General features: G+C 42.6%; 1 protein-coding gene across 3 annotated transcripts in view; it reads right to left on the bottom strand.

Moving 5' to 3' along the window:
- RABGAP1L (RAB GTPase activating protein 1 like) overlaps positions 1 to 13,170 on the bottom strand; it is a 248,130-nt gene that overhangs the window by 99,952 nt on the left and 135,008 nt on the right. For all 3 annotated transcript variants that reach the window (XM_069862589.1, XM_069862587.1, XM_069862588.1), the window contains 3 exons: positions 8,272 to 8,346; positions 4,371 to 4,496; positions 2,900 to 3,043 (listed from right to left, as the gene is read on the bottom strand). In XM_069862589.1, coding sequence (XP_069718690.1) covers positions 2,900 to 3,043; positions 4,371 to 4,496; positions 8,272 to 8,346 — 345 coding nt within the window. The remainder of the gene's footprint in view (positions 1 to 2,899; positions 3,044 to 4,370; positions 4,497 to 8,271; positions 8,347 to 13,170) is intronic.

Here is a 13,170-nt window from a genome sequence, read left to right as displayed (position 1 = left end):
CACAGAATTTGATAGAATTTTTAAGATTTTTCAATAACACTTAATTCCCCCCATAAATTTAACTCCTTTCTCATAGGCTTCCCCTCTCTGGATATCCTCCCACCCCAGAGGCCCTCTCCCTGCCTTGAGCGTTACCGTTCCACCACGTGTGCAAGGGAGGGAATCGTGCCTCCCTGTGAGACAACAAGCCTTCCAAGAAGTATTTTTCCTCTCTGGACTGAGAGTTAAAGAGTATCCATAAGGATCGATTTCACTCCTCCGGGCTTGGTCAAGAACTAAAAAGTCAAATCCCATCCAAAAAAACCTTTGGTTGACACAAACTGTTCATCCATAATTCAAATGTAGTCACGGGGACTGGAGAAGCTCCCTTGGAATGATTGACTGGCAGCACCCACTCAGCAATGGTTTTAACTAGTTTTCTTCCCTTAATTATTTTCTTTTATGTAAGAGTTGCATTGGATGCTAACATTTTGTCAACGATAGGCAAGACAGGGATGTGGAGACTACACAGCCAGGAAGGAAGCTGACGGCTATTTAAAATTCATCTGTGTCTATGACAAATTAACACAAAAGCTAGAAGCTTGTTTTTAAGAACACAAGACAGTTCACTTCAAAGGCTTTTTGCTCTTCGGAGGCTTTCTTTCTGCAGAAGAATATGTTCCACTGTTAGCAGCTGCAACTGTTTTTTCCTCCTTCCAGTTGCTGGAACTACAGGCATGCTGTTTGTCCAGAGATAAAGCAAAGAACAAGTCATGCAGACAAAACAAATTTTGACTGCTCCATTCCACCTTCTGGCGGCTGACTGAACAGACATCTCCCCAACAGGATTCTAGTCCTCTGCTCAGGAATGTTTGCTTTTCCCCCCTGCCATGGGCAGGGACACCTCCCATGGGATCAGGGGCTCCAAGCCCCTTCCAACCTGGCCTTGAACCCCTCCAGGGATGGGGCAGCCACCACTGCTCTGGGCAACCTGGGCCAGGGCCTCCCCACCGTCATCGTGATGAATTTTTTCCTAATGTCTAATCTAAATCTGCCCTCTTCAATTTAAAGCCATTCCCCTTCATCCTATTACTGCATTCCCTTGTAAAGAGCCCCTCCCCAGCTTTCCTGCAGCCCCTTTCAGCACTGGAAGCTGTGCTGAGGTCTCCCCACAGCCTTCTCTTCTCCAGGCTGAACAACCCCGACTCTCTCAGCCTGTCCTTATACAGGAGGTGCTCCAGCCTTCGGATCATCTCCGTGGCCTCATCTGGACTCGCTCCAACAGCTCCATGTCCCTCCTGTGCTGAGGACTCCAGAACTGAACACGGGTTTATTTTCAGCTCTTTTACAAACATCTCCTTTAGCTTTGTGTGATCACACAGCTAACAAGTTTCCCTGTCTCGAGCAGACTCTGGTGTTGCTCTGTCTCACATTCTCCTTGGATCCTTTCACCTTCTTTCCCAGAGTAATTCCTTCAGACATGCCGAGATAAACACTGACAGATGCAAGACGAATGCAAACATTTTAGAATTTGGTTCTTTTTTTCATTCTTACTATTCAATCTGTATTGGCCCCGATTAAAAGACTTCTTCAGTGTATTTTATCATCAAGCTTAATATAATAACGAGCGTGAGAGCTTCAGACAGGATGTAACTGTGCCACTATCACAAGAACACCACTATGAAATGATATTTTGTACTTCCTGACAAACAATGTCTTAAAAGGGTCATTTCAGTGTGCAGCTCTACGTCAGGATCAGAACTAAGTAACAAACTGAACTGGCATAGAGTGATCAAATCCACAGCAGAAGCTCGTTCCGAAAATGAACCCACCAACGGTTCAAAAGCGATCAAGAGGTTGTGTTCACCTACCACGCGACCAAAGTAGAGGACAAAGAGCAGGAAAACTAGCACCTTTTCTGTTTTTTCTTTTTGCTTGCTCAAAATAATCACGACATTGTGAAAGAAACAGAGCTCAGATATTTATCTGAAACGGAAATCACTCCATCATTGCCACCTTTCGCACTGACTCGGACATCTGGCAGTATTAACCACCCTGTTTTTGATAAGTGAGCGCCGGCATGCAGAAGAGATGCTCTCAATTATTTTATTTCTGTTTTTTCACATTTATGATCCAATTAAATCAGAGAGGAAATCAGTGGCAGGTTCAAAACCAGGTTTAATTCCACGGATGCTCTGAATTCCCAGAGACCAAACGAAGTACCGGTATTGTACAAAAGAAACATTGATAAAATCATAGAATCATAGAATCACCAGGTTGGAAGAGACCCACTGGATCATCGAGTCCAACCATTCCCATCAAACCATCAACCATTCCAGACTATTCAGTCTGTGGTTTTGAAAGGAGTGCAGACACACCTCCAGTGCAGAAACACATCACTTTGTATCTGGAGCAAGGCATTCCTCACTTGGAATAGCAGGGTGAAAAGCAAAAGGAAAGTGCTTCACTGACTTGTGCTGCTTGGCAGTTCTTGCTGTTTGTTTAATATCAGGCCATCAAAGCACCAGCTAAAACCCTTACTGTCTTTGGACACTCTGCATCAGGCAATTTGGAGAGCTTTCCCTCTAAAAGCCTGCTAGGCTTTACTACTGGGTATCTCCAAGAAATTAGAATTCCTAACTTTGAATAAATTATTTAAGAAATTAAACAGAGAACAGCTGTGAGCATCAGATATTCTTTGCTGGATCCCTTAGCAAAGGATGAGGCGATCCACAACTCTAATTTTAAAATGAAATCAGCATTTCACCCAACATCTCTTCAATTAAACCACATTTTTTACAGAACTTAGTTACACACATTTTTGCAATCAAACAGTAAATTCTTCCAACAAAATGAAACTAAAAAAGGAGAAACATTCAGGGGGTGAAGGAAGGGCTTTCTGATTCAAGTTTTTTTTTACCTCACAGAGGAGTAAGTCAATGATGTGGAAGACCATGCAGAGTGGAAACTTGGCAGTAAACAGAGTGAGGAACCACTGGGATGCATACATATGAGCTTCCAAATTGAGGTTTGAGAAATGGCTGTACAAGTCAGGTAGCTGCTCCTAGAGTAAAGGGAAAAACAAATGCTTCAGTATTACTCACTAATCCCAGCTCATCCTCTACACCGCCAGTAAGTACCAGGTTGCTAAACACTGAAAACACAACAAAGTGGAATCCGGGATACTTCTAAGCAATGGAAATCTGTTTCTTCATAAATTCCAGTGCCCGTGGTTACAACTTTTAGGAAGACAGCCCCTGTGAATTCTGTCACGGTAGCAAACGATGCGCTGAGTTTATCCTGAGAAATTACAAAATCTAAAAGGCAGGGCTGTTGTGAAACCTGTGTCAGGCATACTGTATATTTTAAGTTATTCCTTTGCTGTATCTTGCTATAAATGCTTCTGCTAAAAAACCAAAGGGTACCAGAGCGAGGAGCTCACCTTGCAGAGCTTGAAAGCAAGAAAGCATGAGATGGCTCCTCTCAGTAGGAGCACATGTAAGCAACACAAGCAAAGCACTGCTAATCCTACCGTACGCTGATGATGTATTCATATTCAGTTAATAAAGTAAATGGAAATGTTGAGAAGACCATATGCCAAAGCTAAGTAGCAAATTAATTAGTTATGGAGTCTACTCCACCGAGCAGGAAATACGTGCAATTTGACATCTGAAAAAAAGATCATTAAATTAACTGCAGTCTGTTTTGTTTGGGTTTGATGTATCTCACAGAGGTATTTATGTTCATAACTGCCTTCCACTGTGCTAACAGAACTGCAGGTCAAAGCTTAATGAACTGTTAGTGACTCCCTATTAGTCAGAACAACAACGTGTAAAACCTGCAGCCGTCTATTTAGGTTAAGTTGCTCTGACTATGAAATAATTCTGCCTGAAAAAAAAAGGAGCAATGTATTGAAAACACAGTAAAATTTACCAAATGACCCAGACTCGATTTGTATTTCATAAGCATCAGGATGTCCTGATTTGCCAGACCTCTTAACCACCAACATAACTCAGAGAAAGTAGGGCACTTGTGGCAGTCCAAAAGATATTCTGGCCTTAATAAAACAGAGACATTCTCACTAAGCAGCATCACAAAATCGGAAAGAGAGAAGGTGCACAAACAGAAAGAGGGAAAAAGCCAGATACCTGCTCTGCTTGGACACAAAGATTGGCAACGAGGTTGCTGTTCGAGAGACAGAAGGAATTAGAAATAAATCTGATTCACAATGCTTGGATCCAGATATTCAACTTCCCTGCTTTGGTCCTACCCCTGCTCTAAAAGGACAGGGGTTTTATTGTCCAGTAGCTTAAGGAAGCAAAGCATTAACCTCGTCTTCATGCCAGCGTTGCCATTTATGAAAGAAGAAGGATGGGTCACCCTGGCCCCACCTGCATTAACTTCTCCAGCTGGAAAAATTTGCAATGGAGATCTTCAAAGTTATTTCTGTAGAGGTCCCTCAGGCCATAGTCATACATTATTTTCACAAACACACAGAACGCCTGCTCCTCCGGCATCTGTTTGGAAAAATACACAAATATAATTTTAAAAACTGAGCTGAGGCTGGAAATTCCTTACACAAACACACATGCTAAAATCCCTTATGCATGATGAATTCAGAACGAGGGATATATTAACATTTTCAGCAAAGCACTCTGAATGCAGAATTAAGCAACTAAAATCTCAAAGGCACTCTTGTCCTTGATGAGCACCTTGATTTGGCTCTGTAAGACCTTCTTTGAAGAAACGGTGGGATCGTATCACAGGCCCACGTAAGCACACTACAGCAGCACAACTGCCACCAGCATTCTTTCAGCCAAATAGATGGAAGAACAACCAGCACACAACCGTCAGCTACACAACAACAATTAAAAGGAAAAAAAGAAGAAGAAAGAAAGAAGACAACAACTCGTGGCAGTGATTTCTACTGAGAGAGACTTGGTCAAAAGGGAAAATTCAGGAACACTAAGGTATAAGCAGCCCTTAGTGAAACTAATTCCGATCTACTTTCATCCCAGCCTCAGGACACCAGCTCTCTCAAATCAGGTTTCTCGCAACGAAGAACAACAAAAAAAATATTGCCTCTAAAACCAGCTTCTGAGCTCAGGAGGGCTGAACCCATCTATGAACATCGCGACTTTTTCAGAAGCCCCATATCCACCATCTCTATTTCACTGACCAATGTTTCTCACCCAACAGGGCTGAAGGCAGAGCTGAAGGACAAGCTGGGTGAGCCACTCTGAGGTTATGTTGGTTGGCTTGAGCCCAACTGATGCTGCATTTGTGGGAACCCCTGTGCCATCACATCTCTACTGATAAGATACCTCTCCCCTTCCCAGTGCCTTCAGGTAACACAATAAAACAGGCAGAGTCACTGCAGATGCCAAATCAGGTTTTCTTTGAAAACAACTTTTTTTTGCAGGCACCAGATTGTAACAACTGAAAACAATTAATGAGTATCAAGGAGGACAACTCTTGACCTTTTAGTATATTCAGTCATTCAGCTTCTCGCCAACCCCTTATCCAATATCAGCAACCCCTGTTTCCTTCAAAGAGAATTTTAGCCTCTTGATATTTACCTCCAGGGCTTCATCTTTTATGGCTCAGCCTACGACTGCTGCCCGTCTCCAGGGCCAAGGGCAGACTCTTTTTCACTGTCAGACAGCATTTCTGAAAGTAACCGGTTAGCAGAAAGAGCTGCCAGAGCAGCTGTAGCTCCCTATCCAGGCTTAGATTCACCCAGGAAAAGCTCTGAGAATTCTCAAAGCTCTTTATCACAATTCTATCGGGATGGAACGATCACTACCGACAGCAGATAAAAGCTGCAGACAAAGTAAAGGGAAGAATAGTTTTATCCTAAGCAAAAGCCTTGAATCTGCTCTACAAAATGATGAATGCACATTTCTTTGTGATTTTTTTTTTTCTGTAAGGTAACAATTATTTCTAATAAAAGGACAGATGTTCATGCACAAGCACACCTACCTTGCATGCTCAATCAGACACACGTGCATTGACAGTCATTCCTCCCCCGAGATGGGGAGAGGGAACAGAGGTTAGTAAGACACCGAAGTCGTTTACAGGCAGAGGGCACCAAGTCCTTGCTCGCAGTGGTTGGAAATTCTCCAGTATTATCAACCCCAAGTATTCAAATTCATATATCAAGTTTTCATTTCTTGTTTATTTTAAACAAAATACTTTTTTCATAGAATCACAGAATCATGGAACGGTTTGGGTTGGAAGGGACCTCAAAGCCCATCCAGTTCCACCCCCTGCCATGGGCAGGGACACCTCCCACTGGATCAGGGGGCTCCAAGCCCCATCCAACCTGGCACTTCCATTCTGATTTTTAGAATTTAGATAATTGCCTTTAATTAACTTTTCTTGGAATCACGAAACCCAGAAATTTTTCTGTTTTTTTAATTACATTTCAGGTTTTCACATAGCAATGACTCTGAGGTGCAGACAGCAAGAACGAAAAAGTCAAATACTTGTGAGACTTGGCATAAAACAATCAGAGTTGGCAACATGGCCCCCTGTGATTACAAGTTACCCACTCGCCTTTGAAGGGAATGTCATCAAAGCAGCAAAATCACAAAAAGCCAGGATGGAGGTTCAGGCTACCCAACCATCCCTGAATCACACCTACACTGAAGAGAAAGGATCCCCTGTCCCAGAAAAGTGGGAAAGGAACAGGTCTAGAAATCCATGCAGAGACCGAAGAGTTAGAGAGGGTCTTACAAGCACTCACAGCGTACAGACTGGTTGGAGAATCTGAGAAAAACATGAGTTTGACGGCATCCCGGGAAGCTCCCAACACACATGAGCTCATTGAGACTGCTTCCCTTCCCCTCTTTCTCTGATTATTTCAGTTTAATATCCTATTATGAAAGCAAACGTTATAAAGGGCATATTAAAATGAGTGTCATTGCCATTCAGTATTCCCTGTGTACAAGGCAGTTTCTGACTCCAGAAACACAGCACGAAGCTGACTCTCTGTAGGAATGACAGCGTTCAAGCAAGGGAGAAGAGCTGAGGCGTTAGTCAAATGTTCAGAACGGGACACCCGCTCATTTCTAAACAGCTCTGGTACCAAAAGAGCTTCTTCTTCCAGCGGAGCTCTGAGTAAAAAGTTAATTTAACTGCAAAATAACTGTTAGACAAGCTAATTTGCAGTGTATGGGGGACTGCGATAATGTGCCTAATTCAGGCTTACCTCTGAAGATTCACAGAAAGGTTTGAGTTGGAAGGGACTTACAAGATCATCCAGTTCCAACCCCCTGCCACGGGCAGGGACACCTCCCACCGGATCAGGGCGTCCAAGCCCCATCCAACCTGGCCTTGAACACCTCCAGGGATGGGGCAGCAGCGGCTTCCCTGGGCAACCTGGGCCAGGGCCTCACCACCCTCCCTGGGAAGAATCAAAAGCCTCTCTGTAACGCTGTCCCTGTGTGTCATGTAGTTTTCATGGAGTCACAGATCTCACTAGGAATTACCACTTCAATTAACCTGAATTTGAGTGCTAGATGCCTTAGGAAGTGTACATGTAACACAGACACCATCAGCAGCCGACCCAAAACCACAACCTGAAGTGTATTTCAACCATGATTAATAATTCAATAATTAAAGCCTGACAGAAAGTGCAGGCAAGAGCCTGAGTGAGAGTTGGAGTTTTGGGTAGTTTATTCAGATACTCTTTACGATATCCATGCTGCTTGAATCTACTGCTCCTCCACTGTGATACATCAAGGGTGAAGTGTCTTGCAAGTATAAGAACTGTGTGTTTATCTATATATACTTTACATGCACGTCTATATGTAGGAAGTGACAGATCAAAGTTTGTACAGTTTTTGGTTACAGGCTAAAATATCAAGGTTAAAATTCAGCTTTGACTCAGATGTTATAAAATGGCCCTGGGAGAAAACGTCTCGCTGAAAATTAATGAGCCTGCTTGCTCTGGGTAGCTACTCTGAGAATATCTCCAAAGTTAACTTCCCGTAGGGAGTTCACCTACGTGACAACTAGATTAAAAGGAAATATTCATATGTAACAAATCAGTTTCAGGTTTTGACACAGAAGTACTTGACGATTTAATGGATCTCTCCTAGATAAAGGAAATCTACATTCATCAAGAGAGAAGCCATTAGTCACTACTTGCCAAAAAGCAACAAGGGGAAAATGAATACAGGCAAATAAACAACAGTAAATATCTGTCAAATAACATGTTACAGTGCTACTGATTTTAAAGCTGCTTTGGTTTCAAATATCAAAGCTTTCATTTTGCAATTAACTCACATGCAGTAGAAGCACAGCTGCAAGGAAAGACTGCCCCTGGCAATAGCCGATGTCTTCGTCATAGACAGAGTACGCCTAGGAGAAACAAAAGGCAACGTATCTTTAAAATGCACGCACGCATTAGAACAACATGTTGTATTTAAAAGCTATTCAGCACATGTAGAAAGATAATAAAGGCAGTGACACTGACCCATTCTGGCACGGGCTTTCGGGGCACTCCAGAACCCCTCCACAACACCCTCCGTCTGCCACGGACGTCATGTTTGTAAATCGGTATTTTTGTTTTTCAAACAGCATGAAAAAAGTTGGATGCAACGTCCCTTCCCCCAAATCAAGGATAAATCTCCTAAGGTCAGTGACAACATCACTTTATAGACAGAACAAACGTGGTACAACACCCAGGTTAGCCTGTGGTGTGGGGAGGGCTTCTGGAAAAAGAAGTTCTGACACCACAGAATCATAGAATGGTTTTGGTTGGAAAAGACCCTTAAGATCATTGAGTCCAACCATCCATCCAGCCCTGCTAAGCCCGCCACTAGACCATATCCCCAAGTAGGACATCTACTCGTCTTTTAAACTTCTCAAGGCATGGTGACTCAACCTTCTCCCCGGGCAGCCTCTGCCAGTGCTTGACAACCCTTGCAGCAAAGAAGTTCCTCCTAATATCCAACCTAAATCCCCCTTGACGCATCTTGAGGCCATTTTCCAGGCAGAACAGACCAACATCCACCTCGCTACAACCTCCTTTCAGGCAGCTGTAGAGAGCGATGAGGTCTCCCCTCAGCCTCCTCTTCTCCAGGCTGAACAACCCCAGCTGCCTCAGCCACTCCTCAACCCTTGTGTTCTAAAGACTTCACCAGCTTTGTTGCCCTTCGTAGGACATCCTCCAGCATCTCAATGTCTTTCCTGTAGTGAGGGGTCAAAAAACACGTAAGCACAGGACACGAGGCTGGTTGTCAAGAAGACCCTGAGAACTGCTCTAGCCCGAAAATTCCATCAGAAACATTTTTTCCATGTCCTTGTTATGCTGAAGAATGAACAAGACTCATTTTCCTACGGCATGACTGACAGACTACTTTTTTTTCTTACTCTTCAAAAAAAACAAATCTAAAATAACCTGGTGTGCAGTTGTCACACCAGAAGGACGGGATGTCATCCAGAGGGACCTGGACCAGCTGGAGAAGTGGGCCTGTGCGAGCCTCATGAGGTTCAACAAGGGCAAGTGCAAGGTAATACGCAGAATTACAAATAAAAAAATTTGATTTATGATTTCTTCATGCTACAGAACATCACTTTTAACTGAAAAAAAAAATCCAGGCTGAAAGAATACCAGCAAATTCTCAATGTATGTGGGGAGGGTCTGTTGTGAGGAGCATTATCAGTTTAGCAGCTAAGAATCTGCTGAAAACAGCAATAAATTAATCCAAGCAAGTTTTAAAATACGTAACTATAAATTGTCTCAATAAACATTGAGAAACCAACGCTCTGGGACAAACAAATTGCCTTCTAAACCGACACAGATTAAAAAGTACAGAAGGTTATCAGGAATGAAAACATGTTCCTTTTGAGATTGTGAAAGAAGGTGAAATTGTTGCAAGAGAGAGAAAAGGGGGAAGGTGGAAAAAAAATCCTTACTCTGCACACTCAACAGAAAAATATGAAGGGAAGAGCAAGAAATGTTCCCATAAACAACTTCCTAAAGACATTAAAACTTGTAATAAATCCGTTTTGAACACATCCAGAGCAGGAAGGCAAAGGCTCTACTTGGAAAATCTACGATTAAGGTAGAAAAGTTGTATTTAAACTCCAGCAGAAAATCCATGCAAACTCTCCCTGTGTCTGTTTTATCACAGAAGAATCGCAGGGGCTGTCATCGCAGAACCATTTCTACCACGGGATGTGGTGAAGGATCTGTCTCCAACAGTGTCGGAAGAGACGGTAAATTAAAAGGCATAAAAATACTAAAAAGTTACTGAGAACAGAGAGTATTCACCCTAAAAGCTGAGAGGGGGGAGTAAATCGGTAAACTGTGAATTGTCTGACTAAATCAGAGCAGGGGACAAATTAGAAACATTTGTAAAAAGAAGCGAACCACAGAACTACAAATCAGTAAGTACTGGATAATTTGGTTTAAAAAACATATTTTGCATTAATTGATGGACCCAGATGTACACAGGGTGCATAAAACGCCTGAGGCCTCAGTCAAAGGACGGCAGGATTCACAAATCTTCGAAGTAACCAACAATGATGGAAAAATAAAAAAAAAAATCAATTGCTTGATCTGCTTCCTTTCTGAAACGAATTTCCACGAGGTCCTTGCCCAGCATCTGAGATCCCAACTCAGTGCTACCCAAGAACTGGATCAAAGCGAGGAAGATTCTGCTGCATCATAATCCCAGCAACTAAAGATTTATTTGCTAATGAAGCCTCTACAACCTATGTGATTTCATTGTATTTGCCCACAGCAAAAAGAGTTTCGAAGCTTTATGCATATTACACTTCCAATTATGCTTTTTTTTTTCACTTTTAAGTAACCTATGGGACTTGATAGTACTGAAATATGATGTAATTAATCGAAATAGCCTCAAAAATAAGGATGCTGCCTACAGATACCACCATAATATCGCATAATTAACAAAAGATCTAAGATTAATTATTTACGATTTATCCTTCTAAGGGCCTAAGGAGCATTAACTGTGTCTTTCCACATGAAATGGGAAAACAAAGCAAAACCCCAAATCCCCCCTGCCGTTGCAGCCATTGTAACTCTGTAAATTGAAGAAAATGGGATTTTTCCCATGACAACCTGAACAATGTTGCAGCCTTTTAAGTTATTATTTTCCGAAGCTCTTGGGGAATCTCCAATCACAATACTCCAGTTAAGTGGGATTTAAAATATTCTGTCTCATAAATGGGACTTAATGAAGATTCTGACTTGTAGTCTACTTTCATTCGTTTTAACTAAATGAAGATCTCACTCAGACAATGAAAATGTCTTTTTTATGAGTATCTGTCTTCTGAAGAGACAACTACGATGCAGCTATTAGTGCAATGTTATTAGAAAGCAAACACCCTGGAAGCAACTGAGTCTCCACAAACACAGTCAATGATAGAGAACCGCCTCGGGTTGGGAAAGTGCACGAGGAATCCAGAGATGGACAGAAATCCTTCTCTAAAATCACCAATGGGAAATCTCCCAAAATCAGAATCTTCTGTCGACAGAAAAACTCCAAGTAAGAAGCACTTAAAAGATGACTGGAAAGGTTGCTGATTTGAATCTAAAACCTGAGATTGGGGATTTCTGCGACTCCCATGTACAAGGCCCTGAAGTTTTTAAAAAAGGAAAAACAGAGAGTAGGTCCCAAATTCAAGAATGAAATGTTTTACATCATTCTGCATCCTCATATGCATTAGAACGAGTGTTTATACGTGCTGAGGGTTCAAATGCACTGACAGCAATGAAACACAAACTGTCCGGGGTCAGCGTGTCATCCCAGTGCCAATCTCCCTTTCCCTCGGCAGCTCCACAGCATCAGAAACTAAACATTATAATTGCATTAGAAACTAAAGGGAGCTCATGGAGAATGTGCCTTGCATTTCCAGAACTGTAATATCCCCCCAGCACTTCACAGCAGCGCAGAGGGGAAAGGATGAACCGATGCTCCACATGTCCCCAGGTCTCCGCGGATCTCCAGGTCTCCACGATCTCTGGCTCTTATCTGCAATGAAGGTCTCTCCCATGTCAGCAGCAACGCTCTCTGGAACTGGAACAGGTGCCGAATGCAACTTTTTGGGGGCAGAACTATGAGCCTGATGTGCTCTCACTCCTTACCTCTGTGTCGCTACCAAAATCACAGAAGCACCACGGGGAATCTCCTCAGTGCTGGACACAGACACAGCTCTGGGCTGAGCATCCACACTGCGATGCAGACTTCTCAGGCAATAAGGTATTTGATGACATGCTTGGGTGCTAAACAATTTCAGTGACAACTGAAACCTCCATACCCGAATTTATTATAAGGCTAACAGTCTGATAGGAATAATATCCCTATGGCTGCAGCGTTTAGGATGTAACACATTACACACGGAACTTCAGCGTTAACTGAAAGCTGTATTTTTAGCAGCGAGTTACTCATTTACGGAGGATCAGGGAGAGGCACGTGCACGTTACACAATGAGCCTCCCCCAGAGCTGTGAGGGCTGAGGGAATAAGAAGTCTTCACATTTTTTAGACAGGCCTCCGAACACACTAAAGCCTTTACTCTCTTCTTTGCGCTGAAGATTCCCGATCCTGACCTTTTCACTTGCACAGTCTCAGCAGAAATTCCAGATGCAAGAGCCGTGCTACTGCTTCCTTGCTGAGCACAGATGCACGGAGAAGGAACCTTATTAATATGCAAATGGAAGGAGACAAGATAACATAAAAATCCTTTGCATGAAATGAGACAATAATATTTACTAAAGTCGCTCTTCATCCCAAGAGCAAAGAAAATAAACAACTAAAAATAGATGAAAAATAATTGTTTACTGATTCTGTTGATGCTCCTACGTTTATGCTAAAATTGGCAAACAGACTCCTATAGGAAAGAATGAGATCTGTTCTCAAAAAATTAAACCAAAGTGCACAAATACTGTGACTTCCCATTTGCAAATCTAGGAGTTAGTAAAGACTGAAAAATCTGGAAGCATAGGTGCACGATGAGGAGAGGTGACCATCGGAAAAACAATGCTGCAATGACATGGAAATGAAAATGTACAAAAAACCTGTGTGCAAGACAACGAGTTCCCAGGACAGCACCGAACAGCAGCTCTGCCACGAGGAGGGATGAGATGAAGAGTGACCCATTGTTCGCAGCTTAGGACGCTATCAAAGCTACCGGTGACAAAGGAGCAACTCAA

This window comes from Phaenicophaeus curvirostris, chromosome 8, assembly GCF_032191515.1.
Source record: "Phaenicophaeus curvirostris isolate KB17595 chromosome 8, BPBGC_Pcur_1.0, whole genome shotgun sequence".
NCBI classification, from domain to species: Eukaryota; Metazoa; Chordata; class Aves; order Cuculiformes; family Cuculidae; genus Phaenicophaeus; species Phaenicophaeus curvirostris.
This window is presented reverse-complemented; position numbering and strand designations above follow the sequence as displayed.